Source organism: Tachysurus fulvidraco, chromosome 13 (genome assembly GCF_022655615.1).
Source record: "Tachysurus fulvidraco isolate hzauxx_2018 chromosome 13, HZAU_PFXX_2.0, whole genome shotgun sequence".
NCBI lineage: Eukaryota > Metazoa > Chordata > Actinopteri > Siluriformes > Bagridae > Tachysurus > Tachysurus fulvidraco.
Genome location: NC_062530.1, coordinates 8,124,905 through 8,150,805, shown reverse-complemented (window position 1 = coordinate 8,150,805; position 25,901 = coordinate 8,124,905). Strand labels below are relative to the sequence as shown.

The 25,901-nt window shown below is 37.1% G+C and overlaps 1 protein-coding gene across 2 annotated transcripts; it reads left to right on the top strand.

The window, feature by feature from the left end:
* The first annotated feature begins 396 nt into the window (after positions 1 to 396).
* Positions 397 to 25,357, top strand: LOC113660756 (P2Y purinoceptor 3). Of its 2 annotated transcripts, XM_027174565.2 has the most exons (3): positions 397 to 609; positions 15,795 to 15,977; positions 22,468 to 25,357. In XM_027174565.2, the coding sequence occupies exon 3, from the start codon at positions 22,491 to 22,493 to the stop codon at positions 23,508 to 23,510; it is 1,020 nt and encodes a 339-aa protein (XP_027030366.1). In that variant the 5' UTR covers positions 397 to 609; positions 15,795 to 15,977; positions 22,468 to 22,490; the 3' UTR covers positions 23,511 to 25,357. The 2 variants fall into 2 exon arrangements, with proteins under 2 accessions (XP_027030366.1, XP_027030437.1); XM_027174636.2 differs by lacking the exon at positions 15,795 to 15,977.
* Positions 25,358 to 25,901: the final 544 nt, after the last annotated feature.

The following is a 25,901-nucleotide window of genomic DNA, read 5'->3' as shown; positions in this document are numbered from 1 at the left end:
AGCTTTTGGCCATATAGTTTATATTTATCCCCTAATTGCAAGTTGTACTAATATTTCTAGCTGCTTATATGATTCCATTTATATTTATTTATTTCTGTTAGTATATATAGGCTTTGGGTGTGGCTGAATGTTTTCAATCAAAATAAGAGTCACATGTGCCATTTGATGGGTTAAGGTGCCCCAGCTTTGTGCCTTAGGTTATGAGTAAAATTTTAAAAATAATAAATATTCCTCTTTTCTCAACACTGTATTTTCCCATCCAGTGAAGCCATAAATCGTTCATCTAACGCAGTAATAAATAATGCATAGAAAATATTCAACGGTTAGTCAGTCATTCTCTCTCTCTCTCTCTCTCTCTCTCTCTCTCTCTCTCTCTCTCTCTCTCTCTCTCTCTCTCTCTCTCTCATTGCTCACGGCATGTGTGTGAGTGAGAGGCGATTAAAACGGAGCGTGTACAAGCTGAACATTAGACTCTGGATACGATCAACAATAATCAGGTTGTAAACTTTTTCCAAACCAACTCAGTGGTTCATTGAAGGAATATTGGCACGTGTTGACTACCAGACCCGGTTATACGCAGTTTTAGACGTCTCGGGACTCAATGACGAGGTAAGTTCTAACGTGAAGCTTTAACCAGCATGAAGTAACGACATAAGAAGTGCTTACTGAATTGTATGCAAATATGACGGAAGACTAACGTCTTCATGAGTGGTAGTTAGCTTTATGAACAGAGCTTGTTAACTGTTGTGTTTGTTCATTAGGGGACGAGATTTGGGGATATTTACGGATAAGATATTTATAATAAGGAACAGAACACAATACCTGAATATAAGCCATGAATATTAATAAGATCATTTAATTTGGTTTTAATAGGCTATTTGTTTGTTTGTTTGTTTATTATTATTATTATTATTATTATTATTATTATTGTTGTTGTTGTTGTTGTTGTTGTTCTTCTTCTTCTTCTTAATAATAATAATAATAATAGTAGTAGTAGTAGTAGTAATATCATCATCATCATCATTATTATTATTATTATTATTATTATTATTATTGTTGTTGTTCTTGTTATCGTCGTCACTGTCCTATGTTGTGCTTATCGTTGTTGTTCTCTTCTTCTTATTATTATTATTGTTGTTGTTGTTGTTGTTATTGTTCTTCTTCTTCTTCTTTTTCTTCTTATTCTTCTTCATATTATTATTATTAAATCTATTAATAATAATAATAATAATAATAATAATAATAATAATAATAGGATAAAAGTACTGATGGCATCCAACAAGCAGACAACATATTTGTTAAAAGATTTCAGTCAGAATAGTGAAAAGGCCTGAGAAAACAGCTGCATTGGCAAGATTTAAAAACAGCAGGTGTCAGAAATTGCTTTACTGCAATAGGACAAGAGGTCTAGAGTTAGCGTGCCTCTCTAGACTCAGGGAAATCATAGAAGCTGCAGCATTTCAACTGAATAAAACTAAGTCAGTCAACTCAAGGATGACAATAGGGTATGCAAGGGCATGGATAAAAAAAGTTGGATTTCTAAGTGAGAACAGGAATGTATTTTGTATGGTTTAACAAAAGGAGCATTTTAAAGGAAACAGTTTTTGGGGAAAAAAATTGCCCTGTTTGGGTTAGATTGAGTGTTAGTGAGATACCAGAGAAGTTTCACTCATAAAACTCAAGCATGTTACTTAATGGGAATATATCCATATCAGCAACATAAAATTAATGTGGAAAAATGCCCACTTAAAACAGGTTTTATTCTGATTGCCCAAAATAAATACTTAAATAAATAACTAAAACATATGAATGCACTGCTTTGAGGAAATTGAAACAGCATACAATTGCATAATTTTTGGTTCACCAAACTCAGGATTTATAGCTGATACCATCAAGGTACTAGAAATATATTCACTAATAAGCATGTTGTGTTTAGCAGCCTGGCAGCATGTGTGTGACTTCTAATAGCAATATGAGACTCAATTCACTCAATAGGAACGACAAGATTTTAAAGGTTTTGAAATTCCCCTCTCTCTTAGTAATGGCTGTTGCAAGCTACTTGTGGGAGAATATTTCCTAACATGGCTTATGCTTCATCTTTCTCTGTGCCATACTATCGGTGTACTATATTACTTAGTAATATAGTTGTAAGTTGTTTGGAAGGCTGGTAGATATAAACTGGCAGATATATCTTACTAATGTTTTATGAGAATAAAACAATCACACTTTTACATAGGTTATGCTGTGTCCTTCACTGCTGTGATAATATTATAACATTATAATAACATTAAAAATGAATTCAGGGGTCTGTCCCAATCAACATTCTGCATAGTAAATAGGAAAACTAAATAGGCTCTACACTAGTAGTGTGCTTAGATGCTACTTAATAAGAAATTGTAAGAGGTTAGGTACGTTGTCTAAACTGGTAGATACATCCTATAGAAGATTTCTGAGAAGAAAAACTTATACACGTCAGTATGACTGTGACAGTTACTGAGTACTTGGAGGATGGGTCTTTGCTGTACCTTTTCTTGTGTGCAATGATGTAACTGAACTAGAATATAATTCCTGCTGGTTCAAAGTTAGCATCTCAGATTTTAAAAGGTTTAATTTGAAACCAGTGAATCCTATATACAATGATATTGTTGAATCAACACCTACAAATCACCACAAATATAATTTGTTAATTTTAGGTAATGAGCATCCGGTTTGTGTTAACATCAATGCTAATTCAGCAATGTAAGAGTTAACCTAAGGCATTTTGTTGCTCATGAAGACCATGTGTTCAGTCGTATGATATAAATTCCTATCTACAGTTCTAGCACTGTTTAGTCCTAATCTTTAATTTGCAAGCAGTTACTATACACTGTCCTTGAATGCTATGCTCCTGTATAGTCACATGCAGAAATCTTCACTAGGTGGAATGATATGAGAAATTTCATGATAGGATAAACATCTAAGCCAATATAATGCCTACTTTTGAAAGTGGTCTTGTAGTTAAAAAAAAAAGAAAAGAAAAGGAGACATTTTTTCCCCTTTTAATCCAGATGTACTTGATCAGTCTAGACATGTTTAGTGTCTGAACTTTTTTTTAGTATGGTGCTTGAGCTGCAAGTCTAATCTAAAAAGTAAGAAAAGCTTTGGATTGTGCAAGCTGCATACCTATATTATCACACCATCACACACATATTGCCAGGAGACATACTCAGTAAAGCACGTGTACATAAACAGTGTAAACAGATAAAACATCAAGAAAAACGGACGTACAAAAGAAAATGGACCCTTGTAAAATAAGTGTTTTTAAAAATCTACTTAATATGAAATTTATTATTTTATAATGTAAATGTATTTTTTCCCACAATATAAGCATATTGAAAATGTAAATAAGACTTGTTTCTATACAAGTTAAATATTTTTTTTGTGCTTTTGAGTTCTGAACAAGTTATATATACAGTATGTTCTCAAATACACTATATACACTTAGCACCTACCTGCTCATTAATGCAGTTATCCAATCAGCCAATCATGTAGCAGAACAGAATACATCAATTCATACAGGTCAAGACTTCCAGTTAATGTTTACATTGAAATTCCCGAATGGGAAAAATTGTGATCTCTATGACTTTCACCATGACTTTTTTTTTTATATATATATATATATATATATATATATATATATATATATATATATATATATATATATATATATATATATATATATAAATTGAGTATTTCAGATACTGCTGATGTTGGATTTTCACATAACAAGTCTCTAGGGGTGACACAAAATGATTAAAGGTCTAGTGTTGATTTAAAATTTTTATGTTAACTTAAGTATTCATTGATAAAATTAATAATAATAATCTACTCAATAGTGAAATATTTTAGCACTATGTCAAGTCAAGTCAAGAAGCTTTTATTTTCATTTCAACCATATATAGCTGTTGCAGTACACAGTGAAATGAGACAAGGTTTCTCAAGGACTATGGTGCTACATATGGTAAAACAAAGACAGAGCTAAGGACTTAGTAAGTAGTCCTAGATACATACAGTAAAGTGCATCTGTGCAACCTGGTGCAAACAGTGTAGGACAAGACAAAAAGGCAGTGCAGGACAAAAGACAGTGGAAACAAACAATACAAGACATTGCACAAAAAACAATACACAAAAACAGCACAGACGAGTGTAAAAAACTGTATGTCCAATTAGTATTGCGTGTGAAGAAATACTGGAATGAACACATTAGTATTATAGCAGCAGTTACATTAGGTATTGTAATGTATTGTCAGCAATCAACTGAAATGTGAGACAGAATGTGGAAAGAGCAAAAACAGTGTGCATGTAACAGCATGTAAACAGTTTGATGGATGTACAGTACAGTATATTATAAGAATGTATATTTGGTATAGGTCTGTGCAGTCCATACAGTTGATGTGTGTGTGTGCTGTGCTCAGTACAGTTCAGTTCAGTTATTAAGGAGTCTGATGGCTTGTGGAAAGAAACAGTTACACAGTCTTGTCATGAGGGCCCGAATGCTTCGGTACCTTTTTTCAGACAGAAGGTGTTGAATGACCAGGAGAAGTTCTCTGCTAGATGAACACCAAGAAATTTGGTGCTCTTGACGATCTCTACAGATGATCCGTCAATGTTCATCAGAGAGTTGTCGCTCTATGCTCCCCTGAAGTCAACAACCGTCTCTAGTTTTATCAACATTCAGAGACAGGTTGTTGGCTCTACACCAGGCAGTTAGCTGTTGCACCTCCTCACTGAATGCTGACTCATTGTTCTTGCTGATGGTTTTTACCTGCATCAGAACCGGTTTAGAACGTCTGATGAGTGGTCTGTATGCTGGAATTAGCATAACAGGGATGTGGTCTGAGTAGCCGAGGTGGGGGTGGGGCTCCACACGATACATGCAGGGAATGTTTGTGTAAACAAGATCCAGAGTGTTTTCCCCTCTCGTTGCAAAGTCCACATTCTGATGGAATTTAGGGAAAACTGATTTAAGATTCGTATGATTGAAATAGAGTTCACATAGCGCCTCTTTAGCATTAGTGCTGGGGGAATGTACACTCAAAATAAAAACCGTGGTGAATGTACTTTATAGTGTGCTGATGCACATTTGATACACAATACACATTTATAAAAGGTATGGATATTAAACACTTAAATACTTTCTGAATATACAATGTAACATTTTTGTAATAATTGCTGTCACAGACCACACCACCAGAGGTGATTACAGTATATTTAATAGTGATGTGACATACGGCTAAGTATGGTGACCCATACTCAGAATTCGTTCTCTGCATTTAACCCATCCAAAGTGCACACACACAGCAGTGAACACACACACCATGAACACACACCCGGAGCAGTGGGCAGCCATCTATGCTGGGGCGTGGGGGAGCAGTTGGGGGGGATTCGGTGCCTAGCTTAAGGGCACCTCAGTCGTGGCCGGCCCGAGACTCGAACCCAACCTTCGGGTAACGAGTCAGACTCTCTAACCATTAGGCCACGACTGCCCATTTTGCTTGACTAGTTCACCTGTAATCAATCACGTCTTCGTTCAGAGAAACCATAAAAAAAAATTTATTCTCAAGATTTCTGTCTATTATTGTTTATTTTTTTTGCATGTTTGTCACACTTTAATGTTTCAGATCGTCAAACAAATTTAAATATTAGTCAAAGATAACACCAGTAAACACAAAATTTTTATTATTAAGGGGAAACAAAATCCAAACGTGTGGGTAAGGCACACAGCGAGGCAGGTGGGGAAGGAAGGCACACGGCGAGGCAGGTGGGGGGAGCAGGGCACACGGCGAGGCAGGTGGGTGGTGCAAGGTACACGGCGGCGCAGCCAGAGAGGGCCAAGCGATGTCCACAGCAGAGCAGAAGGGCCGAGCTTCGTCCACAGCCGAGCAGACAACCCGAGTGACGTCCACAGCTGAGCAGAAGGGCCGAGCGATGTCCACGGCCCAGCAGAAGCACAGAGCGACTTCCACAGCCGAGCAGAAGGGCCGAGCGACATCCACAGCCAAGCAGAAGGGCCGAGCACCACCCCAGACACACCGCGGTCTAGAAAACCAGAAAGGGGGGGAGGGTGAGAAAAATCCTCCACCACGGGCAAGAAAAAACCCAAAAATATCCCTAGGGAAAAAACATACGGGCCTGCAACACCCCCCATGGACAGGAAGCAGGGCGATTGGATGTTTCTCAGGACACTGAGAAAAAAACAAAGCAAAAGCGGGCTGTGACATCCTCCGCAGGCAATGTCACACACAAAAAAAAAGTCCAGGGAAAAACAGAGAAAAAAGTCAGAAAAAAAAAATACTCCAACAATAAGCCGGTCCCGGGTAAAGCTATCCTGCTGGGTCTTTAAATGGCGGAATCCTTCTGTCAGGGATGCGGGAATAAAAACAGACCCAAATGCAGGATAGCGTAAAATAAATGGGTTTATTAAATAAAAAACACAAAACAGGAACAAAGACATGACAACCAACATGACAAAGGAAGAGGATTCCGTGCCGCCATAGGCAATGTGGCACAGATAAATACACAAGACTATTAACACATCCGGAACAGGTGTGCAGAAAAGAGAGGCGGGGCAGACACGTGAACACGGAACATAAAGAAAATCACGTGGCCAAAGTCCGGGCTGGATTTTGACATCAGTAGTAAAATATGGTGGTGGTAGTGTGATGGTCTGGGGCTTCGTCTGGGGTTTTGCTGCTTCAGGACCTGTAAGACTTGCTGTGATAAATGGAACCACGAATTCTGCTGTCTACCAAAAAATCCTGAAGGACAATTTGTGTCCATCTGTTTGTGACCTCAAGCTGAACCGAACTTGGGTTCTGTAGCAGGACTATAATACAATGCATATTGAGAAATCATGCTCATTGCAAGTTATTTCAAATGCTTGATTGCAGTTCTTGCTGCTAATGGTGGCCCAACCAGTTATTGGGTCTAGGGGCAAACACTTTTTCACACAGGGCCATGTAAGTTTGGGATTTGTTTTCCCTTAATAATAAAAACCTCCATTTAAAAACTGCATATTGTGTTTACTTGTGTTATCTTTGACTAACATTTAAATTTGTTTGATGATATGAAAGATTAAAGTGTGACAAACATGCAAAAAAAAAAAAATCAGAAAGGAGGCAAGCACTTTTTCACACCAGTGTATGTGTGAGTACTGTGGGGAAAAAAATTTAAGTCATTGTTTTATTTCCTTTTAGTTCTAGCATATTTCTGTGGATCATATAGAAGCCCAATCAAGTTACAAGGCTAGTTCAATTCAAACTTTACATTAGTCTTGTGGTTCCTGTATCTCATTAATATGAAAGGAAAGGGCAAAGGTAACTCAGGTTATCATTTGTCTCTTTGTGACATCTGTGCCATTGTTTAATTTGGCAATGGGGTTCAAGGTCTGAGTGAAGAAATAATGCCAAACATTAGAAATGAACTCGTTTCTATGATAATGAAGGGGTCTGCGAAAGACTGTTATGTTAATGGGATTAAGGGTGGGTGAAAGTCCAGGATCTGGTGTGGGGCTGTTTACATCCTTTCATGCTTTGATTGTCACCTGAGTGTTTTGTCTCTATCTGATTGGACTGCCCCTAAAATGTGTATATTTACAATGTAATACAACTTTAAGTCAGACTGCAGCGCCTGTGCCAGTATGCTCTGACTTGCAGACTTGTTTCATCGTGTATCTACAATAAAGACTACTGCACAAGGATATCCAAGTCTCCTGGTCTTCTCTGGAAAAAGTTTATAACAGTACCATATGAAAACACTCCTATGTGCTTTTTGAACATGGCATTTCAGTGTTAGTCCCTTTCTACTACATTTTGGCTGTGGGGTTTCAACCATTCAGCCACAAGGCATAGATGTCAGATGAGAAGGCCTGGGGCAGAATCAGTGTTTCAGTTTATTCCAGGGGTTTATTCAGTGGCGAGGGCTGTGTGCAGGCTACTCCAGTTATTCAGCTTGTTCTTGGCAAACCATGTTGACATGGAACTTACTTTGTGTACATGGGCATTGCCCTGCTAGAACAGATTTGGGACTCTTTTGTGTGCTTTTAACTTAATGGCAAGAGTTTTGCAAAGAATCACATAAGATTGTCAGGTTTTCATGAACCTTTGTCCATACATAGTGCAATACATAATAAATACATGAATATATGAATTTGACTTCTGCATTCTGAGATGCTGTAGTTAGTCTGATGAGAAATATCTCCTATAATACCTAATACGTGTGATTGGATAACCAAAGCAGAGAAACTTCTCCAGAAGCTAAAAGTTTCTTTTTTCTTAATTGAAAATAAAATAATTGAAGTGTTCCTATTTTGGTGTACTAAAAAGTCTTATTAATGTATTTTTGGTTTGTCAAGCATGACAATTAAATATATTTTTATTTAAATATGCTTTCTAAATGTGTTTAGAAAAATATATTTATTCAGTAGGTCCTAATGGTATCATGAAAAGTAATTTTAAATGTTTTACCTAAAAACATACATTTTGTAAAGTGTAGAAAAGAATAATGTAATGTATTTATAGAAAGTATATGGAATGGAATAAACCTTTATTATTCTTTACCTACTTAATGTATACTATTTATCCACATGCATCATTTTCGCAAGATTGTGTATTATCAGCCAGATTATTTCTAGTATACAATTTTTCCATAACACTACCAATTTGTGCTACAGTAGTTGTTTTAAAATGCCTGCAATTTTTTCATCTTATTTAGCTTATTTAAAGGATAGTCCATGGTGGGCTGATAAGAAAGCAGCAACAAAAACTGCCACAAAGGCAGAGAAATGAACAAACACAAAGCAGAGACAGACATAAAACAGAAAAAAGCTTAGAAAGGCATAAATAGAGATCAAATTGAATCAGCCTGTATGTGTGTTAGTGCATCAGGTCCTTGGTTTATAATATAAATGTCAAGCATTGCACACTATACAGAGAAGAAAGTTTTAAGGCTTTTTTGCAATTACAGTCTCTTACTCCTATTATTTAGGATTAGTTACTGTGATCAATTCATAAAAAATAGTTTATTAAATGAAAGTCACAGAAAACTCATGAAGCAATGCATATTACAGTTATATACTGTATGATTATATTATAGTAATTTACTGGCTGTTTTGTCAATTATTTACCCTATACGCTACAGGAAGGTGTCTAGGTAGCAATTTTGTCTCATATTGAGCCCAGGCCAAATCATTTCTATTTCATGTCTGTGTTTACAGTGCAGTTCAGCCACATGTTCCATTAGCTTGATGGTGATTAATGTTGCGTGTGTTTGTAGTCGTTCTTCTGCAGCTGCATGCAGATGTCTGGTTGATTTGGCGTGTCTCACAGGTTCATGAACATAGTGACAGTGTTGATATCTGGAGCAGCTGTTTGCTTGTATATCATTGTGATAACACACTCCAGTGAAAGTCTGTGTGTTTGCTTTAAGGACTTTGTTGGCTTAGCAATGCTGCTACATACAGGCATGTGCCAATTTGCAGTCACGTCAGATGTCTAAACTTCTCTGTTTATCTCATGATATTGTATTTAACATGTTAAATAAGCGTTAGAATTACTTAGAATTCACTTTCAATCTAGGCTCTTTATAATTTATTTGAGTTTAGAAGAGATGCTAGCTGCCTGTATGAAGCCTTTTTCTGGATGGAAATCAGAGGTAGTACCAAACAATAGAGTGAGTCTGAGACATGACCCAATACATATTCATTAAACTGCAGCTTGTTAATGTTCCCTCAAACTTTTATTTCTTCATGAAATAAACCTGTTTCAATTGGATGGTCCCTTCTGTCATTTAAAGCTACCTGGTTAGCATTGACTGGCTAGTCTGAGAAAGCCAACTTCCAACAGCACCTTCATGGTAACAAAATATAATTGTTGATGGTTAGAGGTGTTATGAGACTAATGTAGCTATTTACAACCAGTAGTTTTTGAGTACATTCGTAAATGCTGACTTTTGCTAAATTACAATTTAATAAACTTTTGGAATAATTCAAATAGACGAATAATAGCATTGCCAACCTTTGAGAGTTGTGCAGAGATATTGCTTAATTGTGGTCTGGGGATAAAAAGGTTAAGATGATAATCAGTTCAGCCATTATCCGTGATTATCTGTCCACCAAACATGCTGAGATCCAAGCGGAAGCCGTGGTATCTGAGAGAGGGAAGGCGAAAATAAGTTGAGTGTCATCAGCATAGAAGTGGTAAGAGATCCCATGTAAGGATATAACTTTGAAAGTGAGTATATAGAGAGAAAAGGAGAGGACAGAGTATGTAGCCTTGTAGGACAACAGTGGAGAGTCTGCGGAGAGCAGATATTGATCCCCTCCAAGTTATTCAATTCAAGTTTATTTGTATAGCGCTTTTTATATTTGACATTGTCTCAAAGCAGCTATACAGAACATGAACATAGAATAGAAGGTTAATATAAAGAATAACATAAAGATTAATAATAATTAAGTTATCTGATATGACTGACCTTCCAGGTAGGAAGCAAACCATTCCCATGCTTCTTCATGCATTCCAAAACTCCAGAGAGTGGACAAGGGAGTCTTGTGGTTGACTAGGTGGGAATAAATGTGGGTGGGTATATAGGTATGTGTGTCCAGTGTCTACTCATGTCCAGTGTTCTGAAGTTCCACTGCAAGCATGACAACAGTGCAAACATCTGATTAGTAACACAGAGTATTCTGTCTGTTTGTCACAAACTGTTATTGTGTGCCGTTTCCCAGACCTTATGAATGTGGGCAGGTTAAGAGGGATGGAATGGATGACACTGCTAGCCCATCTGCAGACTATTCTGTTATGATAGAGTCCCTATAAATCGTTTATATCAATAGAGCTTATCACATGTTTGCAAAACATTTTCCAAAATTTGTTATACTTTATGGCCTTGCATGAAAGTATGTATTGAAATCATTCTCATGGCCAGATCGGGAGGCTGTTTCAAGGATTCAAAGGACTTTAACAGGAAACATGGCAAGAATATCACACACAACACTGTTGCCAAATTCAAAAAGTCTGGAAATGTTGCGGACCAAACAAAAACATCAACTGACAATAAAAAGTGACGATAAAAAAAAGGTTTATTTTCGCTCTATAAACTGATTTTTCATGTATTCCCAATAAAGTATTATAAACTGCTATTCAGTATTTAATAGATTGAAGAGTACAACTCTGTATAGATATAAGACCTTCTCAAGAACTTTTTTCTGTGTCTGTTTTGTTCTCTGTCCAATGCCTTTGGGAATGATTTTGAAGTTTCTGATTAAGTGACATTCTGTATCCTGTTTTCTGTTCTGGGGAAAACTACTAAAAAAAATCTTTTACAGGCCATATATGGTATAAAATACTTGAATGAATCAAGATGTGACTTCCTTTGGATGTCTTTTCACCTCTTGAGCTACAGTATCATCATTATGTTGAATAGCGCTCACAAAATGACAAAGTTTAAACACAGTATCTGAATGCATGATATGTATCTGAATGCATTTTAGAATATTTACATTTGAATCTTTTAACATTTTGACGCTTGGAAGACACCAGATCTGTGAGGTAATAACGTTTGTATTAAAGATCTTAAATTAATTTCAAGAGTGCATTCTGACAAAGAATTTTTTTCCCAGCTACACATTTGACAGGTTTCGTAGTTTGGGTTTACATTAATTTTCATGTAAAGGTAAAAATAGAGATTGTTTATGGTAAAAACATAAGCAAAGAGATTGAACACTCATCTGAAACACTGTTAACATTAGCTCTTTGTGACACTGCCAAAACACACACTCCTGTCAGAGTGATCCTTTGGAAATATTGACAGTTTATGACACTGTCATTAGTCACATACACAACCATACACAGTATGACATGTAGTAAAATGCTTTTTGACCGCCTTTGACATTAGAGTTAAATAAAAATAGATTTAAAATGGTTACAGTAAAAAAAGATCAAGAAAAACCAAAGAGAAAAATATATAAAAAAATCTAAAATATATAGGAATATGGTTAACTGTATGATTATTATGAAGTGCAGATGTATGAAATTGTGTACAATTTTAGTGCAAAAGAATAATTTTGTAAAACAACTGTAAGCAGAAATAATGAAATGTGCAAAAATTACTATATGTGGTTTATAGTCCAAATCCACAAAAAAAAACTTAAAGCCTGTTTAAAATAATAAATAAAAAAAAACCCACATTTATTCCCTTTCCCCCCCCCCTTTTTTCTTATATAAAACACAAAAAAACATGATGCTTCCAAACTGGTACAGAATTCCTGTAGAGCAGGTGGCTGGAAATGCGTAAATGTTACCTTTTTGGTGGAGTGTTTTTTCCCCCCCAGTTTTTCCTGTTTTTGTAATTTAGTTGTGGGCAGTTGAAACCTAGCAGGCATCTCTCCCCGTCACACAGCAGCTACGAATCAGAGAGAGTGAAGATGATCATGAGATTTGTCTTTAAGAACTGCTTCTCCTGCAAGTTCAGGAGGCCGTGTAACACTCTTGGAGGAAAGTGTTCTCTGCCACTTCCACATAAATGATCCCTGTGATTGACTAGCCACTGCAATTGATTGATGCGGAGAGACACGTTAAAGGTGTTCCAATCAACTGATTTTGTTTGACTGAGTAGATCAGAGGTGATTGCTCAGTAATATATTGGACACATATACAGTAATGTCAATGTTTGTTAAAAATGCATAAGAGTGTGCAGAACTCAAACACAGAGGTACAAACCAGGCTTTAATTTTTAGCTAACCCTGTCTTCCGCTTCCTCATGTTTTATCCACCTCTGACACTTCTTATTTAATTGCACCATTTAAATAACTCACTCACCAGCAGTACTGCTCTCAGCTTCACAGGATGTAAAACAGCCTACCTTTTCTTCGGTTTATAAAATGTATAACCTACAAAAGTTTAAAAATGAGTAAACCCTGTTCACTGAAGCCTACATCATCATTATCATGTAGTGCATATGTATTTCATAACAAGGTGTTGTCATTTATACACTTTGTCACACATCAGTCCTTGTACATGTTGCCTCACACGGTAAGGCAAGCTTTCTCACATAGTAGAAAATGAAGGCAGGATTGGAAGTGAGTCATGTGATAAAATGTACTAGAATACTAAAATCAAAATATTTTTATCATTTGTAAATAAAAAAAATAAAAAATAAAAACCTGGCCCCAAAGATGGATAAATTAATGTTCATTCACAGGGACAACTATAGTGAATGTAATCTAAAAGTGAACTTTCTGAAATGGGAGGAAGTATTACTCAGCACATTTCCCTCCCTCTAGGGTTTTCTTTTTTACGGTTATAGTGTTCAAGTTTGTGGTTCTCAGTACCATGAGAATGTTATTAAATGAGAGAGAGAGAGAGAGAGAGAGAGAGAGAGAGAGAGAGAGAGAGAGAGAGAGAGAGAGAGATGGTGATAGTGAGCTAATTATTATTTATAGCTGCAAAACAAGGGCTAACAGGAAAAAAATTGTTAAAGTGATGTAGAGAGGCAGCTTCAACCATGTTTTGTGTAGTAACAGCATTTACCTCAGGAGTTATTGACTCGGGAAATTTAACTTTACTTAAGACGCAGAGGCGCTTTTTTCCTTCTCGATAGGTGAGTAACGTTGGTTTTGCTTTGTTTCAGAACTAATATACTGTATGCTGTCCTTTGCATGATTATGCTTGTGTGTTATTTTTGCTTGTTTGTTTATCTGCAATCGTATTGTTCTTCCCTTCAGCTATGATAGACACATTTCTTTCCATTATTTGCCTGGGTTACGTATGTGTGGGCGGAGCTATCAATAGGGGTGGGACCCATTTGGGTTAGGGGCGTGTTTGTTTTGGTGATTTCAAATGTCAACATTGGCTTTCAAAAATCGGATACCCTGCCTTTAATTATCAGAAATTTGTACTTATTAATTACTTCTCCTTTGGTAGTAAAGAGGTTATGTCACACTAAAGAGCCTTGTATGTGATTGCAGTTTGCTCATTAGGGCCCGAGCACTGAATGGTGCGAAGCCCTATTGTTTTTGCTCGGGTTTATTATTTTTATTTATTAGGGCCCGAGCACCGACTGGTGCGAAGCCCTATTGATTTTGCTCGGGTTTATTATTTTCTTTTTTTTCGGGTCCTTTAACATGCTCGGAAACTCTTGAAATTTGGCACACACATCAGAGTCGGGCGACGCTAGCTTGGGCAAAGGCTGGAATACATATATTCCAGTTGGTATACATATAGATCTCATCGACCTGAACAACTTTTGCGCTCTAAACTATGAGCTCCGCCCAACAGTATGTCGGCCATTTTGGATTGTTTTATAAGTGCATGTGGTGAACTTTTAAATATTCCTCATAGGACATTCATGTGATCGACACCAAAAGTGGTCAACATGATGCCGAGACATTGCACTTGCTAAATTGCGAGGGATTTTTGATATCTCGAACAGTGCTGCCATTGCGAGGCGACTAACTTATGGCAAATTCAGAGAAACAGGAAATGCCTAATATCTAAAGCAAAAAATGTCTTATTGGGATGACACGCAGTGCGTATGTTTGGCCAAGGGTTCCGATCGCATCGATGTGCTTATTGTGAGTCCCAGGTATAGCGCCACCAACAGGCCCCAGGAAGTGTGTCAGTCAGAAAGGTGGATTTTTTCACAGTTGCATGCAATGAAATTTTAAATACTCCTCCTAGAGGATTCATGCGATTGAATCTTATGCGAAATTGCGAACGGATTTTTGATATCTCAAACACCGTTGCCATGGCATCGTTTTAAAAATGTACTTTTATTTCAGGCATATTTAAGGCTTTTGGCGTGCTTAGATTAACTTGAAATTTGACACATACATCACATTTTTCACATCACATCATAATATTCTGGGGTTTTTTGATAACACATTCAAAAAGTTTCATTTTACAGCCATTAGTTGTGTAATATATATTGTCGGTTGTGTGTGCATGTTATGTCTATAAAAAGCATAGAGTATGTGCTCTATCTAACAACCTGTCATATGCTGTGAAGTCTCAAATACCACCTGCTAGAGTTTAGAGAGCTACACACACACACACACACACACACACACACACACACACACACACACACACACACACACACACTCCTCTATTTGCTAGTACTCAGCTTCAATAAAAACCCAAACATTATCACACTCCAATTGTATTTTATTGATCCTAAAATGGTTGACACAGGGTGAAGGCCCACTTGGTAAGCAGTCATCGATGAGTGTTTGCATAAACATTTCAGTGTGCAGCTGCATGGTTCCTTCTCACACACGCAGTAGAATGACTTTTTATAATAGTAATACAATATACAGTGTATTGTATTGTGTTGTATATGTATTCAGCAGATTCCACACCCTGGAACATTGGCCTTTTTCCCAAAGCCGGAGAGGGGGTGGGGGTGTGTGGGCAGTACCTCTCATCATCATGCTAGAGCCACCATGCTTCACCGTGAGGATAGCAATCTTAATTGGTGCACAGCATATTGGGTTTCTGCCAAGTGTAGGGCTTTGTGCTCTCATCAATCCACATGACCATATCCACTTTTGCTGATTCTCCAACATGGGTTTCATTTGAGTTGCCATTCTTCCAAAAAGCTCAGTGCTGGATTCAGTTTTTTTTTTTTGTTGCCCTGGGAGCAGCTGCTCCTATCAGAGCTGTGGATCTCTCCAGCCTTTCAGTTCCCCCTGGCCCCTTGGTTGCTTCTTTGACTAACACCTCTTTCACCCTGATAATAAATGTGTCCATTTCTTCCAGAAATTCTACTAGGGGACCAGGAGGACAGTAGATGACAATGGTGGAGAGGTTGATTGGAGAGGTAACTGAAAGTGCACAGATTTTAAAAGAAGAGATGGTTAAATGAGACAAGAAGAGCCGTGTGAGACACCATCTTCTTGACATCTCCCAGACCTGTGCCAACACCCCTGCCTGTTTCTCATGGTGAGTGAGAGAAAGCCTAGACAGAAAATAGAGCAGTAGTTGTAGCAGTGTTCAGTGGGGAACTGAGCACCAGGTCTCTGTTGTAATGAAGGCTGTAACTCAGAGACTGATTTAAATGCTAATATATAAAGAAGTCAATACTCTTTATCTCACACTGTAATACGCGCAGTGAGGTTAAATCAAATAACGAACAGAAATGCAAAAAATACACAATTTTGTTTTAACAAGAAACAACGCACAATTTAATTCTCTTGGCCTCCCTTTGTTATAAATTCAATGATTACAGATTCTGTTTGTCTTCATTTTTGTTTGATTAGAAAAGGGATTATGTGATAGAAGCATTAACACTAGTTCATATGCTAGCTTTTTATTGGTAAGATTTCTGCACCCATGTTCCTTTTTTTAAACACACAAGTGACAGCTATGTTCTTTTCATCTCATTCTCTTAGAAGAGAGTCTGTCTTTCATTTGTGTTAGCTATAATTTAAACCCATAAGCCAAGAAAGCTAATGAATATAAAATCCTGTTCTTTATGATCTGATAAAAATGCTTATAATATCAGGGTGTTATGCTAACACTAGTCTTGTGCAAGTTTTTATTTTTAATTATACCAAATGTTTTGTGTGTGGAAATTCTAATAAAAGAATAGGTCATGAGCTCAGAGGTATTTGAATACAGCCTGTTCTCGATGCACAGCTGTTAAACACCCTGCTGAAGAAAAAAACAGCACATAGCTGGTTCAGCCGCAGGGGCACTTCTTGTTTCCTAAGAAAGGTGGTCTTCCAGGAGCAGCTTGACTGATCTTATTTTCACTATACATTAAGATTTATTTATATATTTAGAGCTTTGAAGAATTGAAAATATAGTTTAATTTGTCAGTTTCTTACAGTGGTGACCTTATTATAGAAAAATACTGTGAGCACATCAGATGTTGTTTTTTTGTAAGGAAATGTATTAGTTCAGAGAGACATTTCACTGGATCACCAGGGGGATAAACAGGCATATTGCTTTACTTGCTGTATTTAGTACAGCTATTACTGGAGTCATGGTGTAGAAGAGACTTATTTTAGGTTTAGCTAAAACTTTATTCCTATTTCTGTTGTATCATAGCAACAGACATTAAGGAGGCTTGTATTAATGGACAAGCCAGTCTAAGCTCACTAGCCTTAAACAACAAAACTGTTTACTGTCAACAAATGTCTTAACAGTGGCATTTCACACTTGAAATAGAAAAAGAAACATTGAGGAACCAGACTCAAAATGAATCCCATCCTTGTCTAGGAGACACCAGATAGTGCGCATAGATAGCCTGAGAAGGTATTGTTATTTTTCACAGTCTTATAATCTTTTTTTGGCCTTTTATTCACATACAGTAGTTGATCAAGTGTTTGTTAATGTCCAACATCTGCTAATTTTCCAGTGTCATGTATATTCCCCTGGCTACAGCACGCACTTCCATATGATGTTCAGTGATTTGTGTTGTGAATTTCTGGGTGTCTGTTGCTAAGCACAATGCCACAATCAGATAAAAATAAAAATAAAAATCAAATAAACCAACATTACTCTTGATATTACTAATGTCATAGAATAATTTTTTAAACAAGCTTCAAACATCAAAGCACTGCATATTACCCATAAAAAGTGTTTCTAAAAATAGCCACAATCACTTTAATTTACTTACACTTTAACACTATTTATGTTTTTCCAAAAATGAACCAGCCAAAACCAGCTAATCTTTTTTTCAGACAAACACCCAAACACATTCCTGTTTATTCTGTAGAATGAGTCTCAAAAGTGGCTTGATTCACTTTCCGGGCATCTGCATAGCCAACTTCTTGTCTGCTATCCTGGACAGACAAGGCAAATGGGTTGCTCTAAATGATTAATGAGAGCTTACACCATGTTCTTGGAAGTAAGGAGAGCTGTGTCAGTGTTTTCAGCACCCTGAAATGTGGGCGCAAACTCAAACATGTTCAGACAGTGGGCAATGGTTGGGAAATTGAGGTGTGTTGTTTCACGGCATTTAGCAAGTTAAAGAACATAACGGAGAATGATGACAAAGCACATAGTCACGGCAATATGTGAAGCAGTGTTGCAGTTTATGTCAGAGCAAGGAGCTGTGTTGGTGGATTGATTGCTCATTTAGAAAGGTGTAATTCAGAGTTGACACTACTTTTTTCTTTTTTTTTTAGTTAATACCACAATTTACAGACGAATGTGACGCAGAATCGCAGGAGTGTTCAAGTTCAGTCAAATTATATTAAAACGCCTTTTTGCTGCTTTCACAGCTGCTGAAATACTCCACATATATTGAGCAGACGTTTATGGGCCTTATTTGTGACTTTGTGATTGTCTAATTAGAGAAATTTTCTAATTCAATTCAAATTTCAATCCAAATTGATTTGTATAGCACTTTTTACAATTGACATTGTCTAAAAGCAGCTTTACAGAACCTAAGCATAGAACAAAAGGTTATTATAAAGAATAATATAAAGATTAATATAATACAAAATTCAAGATTAATATTAGATATATTTAAATGTGTTTGTATTTATCCCCAATGAGCAAGTCTGAGCTGACTCAGGCAGCAGTGGCAAGGAAAAACTCCCTTGAATGGTAAAGGAAGAAACCTTGAGAGGAACCAGACTCAAAGGTGAACCTCATCCTGATGTGGGTGACACTGGAGGGTGTAATTATAAATATACAGTCTGACAAATGTAATGATGAGGAGATTGTTGTTCTCAAAGACCACATGGAGTTGGCATCTCCTCTTAGTATAGCAGAGTCTAACTGGAGCTGGTAAATCTCTAGATGCCTCAGGGGTCCTCACAGGGTCAGCCTCATCTCAGTGGAGATCCAAAATCTTCATGTCACGGAAGACAATCGGAGCTGGTACAATTTCTGAATGCCTCGGGATGGGTAGAAAGAGAGAAGCAGTGAAGAGGGATTAATGTAGCTGCTGTTCATAATATTAGCAAGCACTAGATGATAATGTGCATTTGGTCAAATGTATTAGAGAACAATATTATGGGAAGTATTAAGTGTAAGCCTGACAAAGATAAGATTGTAATCTACATTGAAACTGGGAAAGTGTGTCTGAGCCCCGAACACTATCACAAATCATTTGTTTCTTCTGTCTGACATCTTAATAGTCAACCAGAAGTGGGGTTAACTGTTAAACGTATGCTATTACTCAAACATAATATGAATAAACTCATGAAAACTCCATTGATAACAAAAAGAAGGTAAAAACAAAGAGCAGCAGTTCCAGAACTGATTATGATTATGTGATTATGCAATATCGCAACAATATTGGAACAATATTGCAGTAACAGAGCATTTATACTGAATATCAATTGTGATTTCCCCACAGAAATTGCATATCCTAACTCACTAGGTAGCTCACACTTATTTGTACCCTGCTGTTAAAGGTGCTTCTAGTAAAATTGGAATCCCTTATTCCTTTTCATCTTCATCTGATGAAATCAAAAGTTATTCCTGAAAAGAATCACATTCCATGTTTGCTCAGGATGGTGCTAACTCTTCTGTAGTAATTGTAGTAACCATTACAAGGTGGAATTTTACTTAGCAAACACAGACGATTTGAATGACACACACTTCTCTGTGCAGTTATTGGAATCAAATTTGAGGAAGTAACTATATTTTTTTCTACATGAAACAGCACCAGTGTATTGGCAAGTGTCACTGATTTGGCAGGAGGAAGAGTGTATGGCATGCCTCCCACCCACAGGCATTACTGGGATTCAATCTTGCACTGATAATCCATTTTTATTTATGGTCTTTATTATTGTAATATTTACTGTAAATCTGTAGGTGGAGACTAAGAATTTATATCATAGCCTTACTACACAAGCTAAAATACAATACTTCCTCATAGGAAACACCTGTGTATCCTTGCTCTAGAAGCCTTCTATCTCTTCATTCCTAGATTCCTCTGTGAATTAAAAAATTTGGCACTTCCTTAAACCTGACAGATGATTGATTTTTGGACCACAGGCTGAAGGAGGCAGGGTTAAGATATTAAGGATGCATCAGTTAGTTATTGGAACACTCCAGCACTTTAAAACTTCAACTGTAATTATATGAACTCTGTCAGTCCTAACAGCTTTGGAAAGCATCACATGCACAGGCTTCTTAGGATCCGGTGGCCTCCTGTGTGAGAGCGCAGCCTGCTGGTGTAGGAAGGTTTTGCATTTATTACACAATACAGATGAGTTTACTGAAAGCTCACAAATACATAGACAAAGCAAGAGGAGATCATTCATTTTCAATGAGAAGCTGGCAACATTTGGCATGACATGAGTGAACTGGATAAGTAAAACTGAATCACTGTGAATGAGTATGAATGAGTGTGCATGGTGCCTTGAGCAATTGGTTTGATATATGTACAAATAATCCATACAAAATGTGTATAAGAGAGTTACAGGTGTATGCTTTAGAAAAGAATGTGTTTTGATAATTAACAGGTCTGTTACAATATGTGAATTATAAAACTGACCAATTCACAGAGACAGTGAAAGTCATAATGGAAAAATCAGGAGGTCCCAAAACATTCTTATCTGTACCATACACCATTTACAGTATTTTGAATTAACAATATATTATTACACTGTATTCATAATAAAACTTTCACATTATTAATTTCAGGATGTGATATGTTAGTACTCTATTATTCTCCTCAGTTTTTGCTGGAAGGTTTAACATCCTGTTTGAAACGCATTCATTCTCAGTCATAAGTATAATTATACTCACAGGAAGCAATCGAGTCTGCTGAAGCTTCCTGGCACACTGTACAGATTTCCTTACACACACAAACACACACACACACACACACACACACACACACACACACACACACACACACACACACAACACAATCTATGAGTCTTCTCTCATTCCATAGCTGTACTTCAGCTAGGCTGTACTAGTGATACAAGCTTTATAACAGATAACATTTGAGCCCAATTGCTGATGGATTTTATAGTACACTTTAAACCTGCACAATCCTGACCCATCTTGAGATCTCTGTTTCATATTCTCTTCCTGAAACTAGATATTCAGGCTGAAATCACAGCTTTGTCATGGGTTCAGTTCTGAGCTCGGGTTGCTGTCTGTGTGGAGTTTCCATACATGTTAATCATGTGTCTTTATGGGCTTCCTCCAAATAATATGTGATGAACCTAGAAGAAGAATACTATTGTCAAATATACATTACAGCACTGTGAAATTCTTTTTTTTTTTTTGCATATTGCAACTTTTTGGAAGTTGGCATCAGAGTGCAGGTTCAGCCATGATACAGCACCCTGGAGAGGAGAAGGTTAAGGGCCTTGCTCAGGGACCCAACAGTGGCAGCTTGTATTGCTGGGGCATGAAACCTGATCTTCAACAGCCCAGAGCCTTGAGCTGCCACTGCTCACAACTTTTACCTAGTCCTTTACCTAATCATGTTTATGGTGCATTCCTGCTGCATGCTTCCAAGATATGTTTTCGAACTAGATACTGACCAGGACAAAGAGTTTATTAAAGATGAATGAGTTACATGTACCCTGTACACATAATGAATAATGTTTCTATTATAGTCTGTATGCTATTCATGTACCATTGTATTTCTAGGGAAAATGTTTCTTTTCTTGTTTCTGAGCCTTGCTTCTATCTAAATGTAGAGTTCAAACTGAATATGTATAAATGATACAGACTGTGTATCTTGTACCTTTCAAAATGCAAAAAGTTGAAGTGCCAGGAATTTAAAAAAATTAAATACTTGAAAGGAATTAGTTTGGCTGCTTCTGAGTCAGATTAGTATGATTGATGCTAAAGCCCTTGGTATGAATGCCAAGTAGCATTACACTCTGACTTCCTACATAAATTATATCCAAATCCCTGGATTGAATTAAGATTTATTTTGACCAGTTACTTTTATTTTATGGGTTCATTTATAGTTCAAGGATATTAATATTGAAGTTTTAGGAAATGAATCATAAAGTTCTTACTTCATCTTTATTTGTTTCGGTAATAACTACTGTCTATGTATATACATATGCACATATATATCTTAAATAACTCTCAGATAATGACAAGAGGTGTGAGTTGATGATATTAGAGAGTACATGTCGATTGGGTTGAGATGTTATTGCAGGGTCATCATGGAAGAGACCACTCCCATCCGGATATTTAATAAGTCCAAATAAGTTTTGACACACAATAACAGGGCCAGTGGGTCTTTCTTTATTTTGCCTCCTGCTAGTACATATCTGTACATATAACACAGTCAATGGTTAAATTTTGACCTGTGGTTTATGGATTTATTATCAGTAGTCACTTCATTCTAGTCAGGATCACAGTGAATCAGAGTTCTTTCCTTCTTTAATTCAATGCAGAAAAGTACTTTTGATCAGCTGATGTCAGCTGATGACTTTTCATCACTCCTACTCTGTTTTAATTCTCAGTCTCTCTCTTCTCTCCATTTTAGAATGTAAATCAATCATTTCCCGGATGGAGAACGCTTCCTCATCGTCTGTTCTGCCTTCCTGCACCTACAATGAGGACTTTAAGCGCATCCTTCTCCCTGTGGTGTACAGCGTGGTCTTCGTCCTTGCTTTGCCGCTCAATTTTGCCGTCATCCTACAGCTGTGGGGAACCAGACGTTCTCTGACTCGGACCAACATCTATACACTCAACCTGGCAGCTGCTGACTTCCTGTATGCATGCTCCCTCCCTCTGCTCATCTACAACTATAGCAGTCGAGACTACTGGCCCTTTGGAGAGCTGACATGCCGATGGGTTCGTTTCCAGTTCTACAGCAACCTGCACGGCAGCATCCTTTTTCTCACCTGCATCAGTGTTCAGCGCTACCTGGGAATCTGCCATCCGCTGTCCCCATGGCTCAGAAGAGCAGGACGCAAGCTGGCATGGGCTGTATGTGCCAGTGTCTGGGTCATTGTAGCACTTCTGTGTGCACCTACGTTTGAATTTGCAGCGACTGGCATCCAGAGAAATCGTACCGTGTGCTACGATCTGAGTGTGCCTGAGCGCTCGCGTCAATACTACCCATATGGCATGGCCCTCACCTGCCTGGGCTTCCTGTTGCCTTTTTTTGTCATTGTGCTATTGTACTGCAGGATGGCACGGTCTCTGTGCCAACCAGGGGATGTCAGTGGTGAAGCAGCCAAGGAGAAGAAGTGCAAAGCTGTGAGGATGATTGCTATTGTGGTGCTGGTGTTTGCCGTAAGCTTCCTGCCTTTCCATGTGACCAAAACAATGTACCTGCTAGTGAGGACCTTGCCTGATGCTCCGTGCCAACTTCGGAACCTTTTTTCAGTGGTCTATAAGAGTACGAGGCCCTTTGCCAGCATGAATAGTGTGCTCGATCCTATCCTGTTCTACTTCACCCAGCCCAAATTTAGACGCAGCACACGCAGACTGCTGCTCAGGGTCACTACTTATAGAGAAAACAGCAAACAAGGAGAAAGATCACCACAAAACCTAATAAACCAGAAATCATTAAGGGTATAAAATTAATTTAATAGAATAAAAGAATGTTTGCACCTACTAGGCTCGCACCTAAGCTCAATTCCTACTGAGGAAGAATCCCTGAAATCTCCTGAATGAGATCTTAGCCATTCAACTGACCTACTGTTCAATAAATGATGCAAACAGTTTATGACATTTTAACAAATGATGTGGCAAATTTACATTCAAACCATAGAATGGAAAAACATTTTCCTACATTTTCTTTCCTTAGTCCAAAACACTAAAATCTAAATAAAAACTCTGCAGGTGTCTTAAATGATTGACATCTTTTAGTTTGCTGCCACATGTGTACTATCAATTAATTATTCTTACCATAATTAAATACATTTGCCATAAATTAACCTAAGCCTAAAACAGCCTATCAAAGGTTGTAAATGTAAACATAAATTCTGAATCTCAGTCAATCACAATCCTAACTTTGCACTAATAAGTCCACAGATGCTCATACAGTCCACTCATAAACAAATGTTCTTTATGATCTTTATGTTCTTTAAGACAAAATCTATTTTCGTGACATAATGTGTGTAGAACACAAATATTTCAGATTCATGTATGGATGATCTACTGTAGCAAATATATCAACAAAAACAACACAAGGTTTTGATTGAAACTGAACATTTTGCCCAAACGCCCTTCATTGGCTGTGTAAACAGTGTTTCTTAGTAGCTGTTAAAGAAGTCGTGTGCTGTACTTATCCATATAAGAAATATGAGGAAAAAGAACTTTAACCCAGGGTTTAGGAATGTAGTGTTTTTAAGTGTGAAAATCACTGTGTGTGTGTGCGTGTGCGTGTGTGTGTGTGTGTGTGTGTGTGTGTGTAAATAAAATGTATTATCATAAGAATTGTCTGCACAGTGGACATGGGTGAGAGTAACTGTCATGTAATGAAACCTTACATTAGGTTCCCAAACAAGTCTCAGGTCTCTAACAATATAAGCTCACAATCTTATAGACAGTATGTTAATACTGATCATCATTTCAAAAAGCAGCACTGTTTGTCTTTACTCTTGTACACATGTATACTGAAACGATTTATACTTCCACTACGTGTAAATGTAAATAAAAGTGAAGGGCACCATGTAGGACTTAACGATTTCAGCCACTAGGTGGTGTGATTTATCAAGAAGAGCTGGCAGCAGTGCGTCAGGTCTTTCTGTAAGCTGCACTTAGCTGATCAGTCTCGTATCTAAAGGGAATATAATTCTGTTCAGAATGAGATTTCACACACCCTAGTTCTTCCTTAAGCAAGTACTGATATAATTATAAAACATGACTGAATCTATAAAATAAGTATGCATGCTACACACTAGAAATACCTATATATATATATATATATATATATATATATATATATATATATATATATATATATATATATATATATATATATATATATGAAGACATAAATTGCACTCTTGGTTTGAGCATGTGGTGCTGCATCACACACTTGCATCTTAAGCCTACACTAGTAAACCTTATCGATAGAAATGTGTGTATCTGTTGAAAAGACATTTGTAGTGTAAATGCTGTGCCACATAAAAATGCTTTTGGCCTGTGAGAATATGACTAATTTGTGAAGTTTTTCAGTGTCATGTAGTTTTGTGAAGCTATAATACTTGTGTGTGGGCTGTTCAAACCGTTAAATGTGAATTTCAGAACTATGCATCTTTAAAAATGGGCATCACTGAGTTGGTACCTGACTGGATATTGATATAATTGTGTAAATGCTTGTGCCATACTACAATGTTTGCTTGCTTTGCTTATGTCTGTAGACCTAAATTTTGCACTAATATACAGTATTAGAAATCAATAAAATCACCAGAAGTTGTGTTTCCATGGTCCTGTCTTTTGTTCTGTATAAACAATGACTGAGCAAATACAATAAAATGTATAATTGCAGGTCTCTATATAAAGTTTCTGTTAATGTTCTTTCCATGTCTGCATGGCCTTTTTCAGAGTTTTACAGTTTCTTCCCTCTCCCTTTGACAGTATGCAAATGTGTGTGTGTGTGTGTGTGTGTGTGTGTGTGTGTGTGTGTGTGTGTGTGTGTGTGTGTGTGTGTGTGTGTGTGACCTGAAACAGGATAAAGCCATTACTAATGAATGAATGATGAATGCATGTATGATTGTATACTAATAAAAATAAAGATGGACTTCTATAAACAACTTCAAATCATGTGACATTTCCACAAATAACCTAACATAACATACACATGAAGAAAGACTAGCAAGATGTGGACTCAGTGCCAGGTTTTATTCCTTTACCATTTACCAAAACAGGCCGTGTTATTAGTAGGTAATTTTCCATTTTCTATTTAACTTAATAGATATATGGTCATTTTTTGGAACAGGGTCATCAGGAGAGCCACAGTAT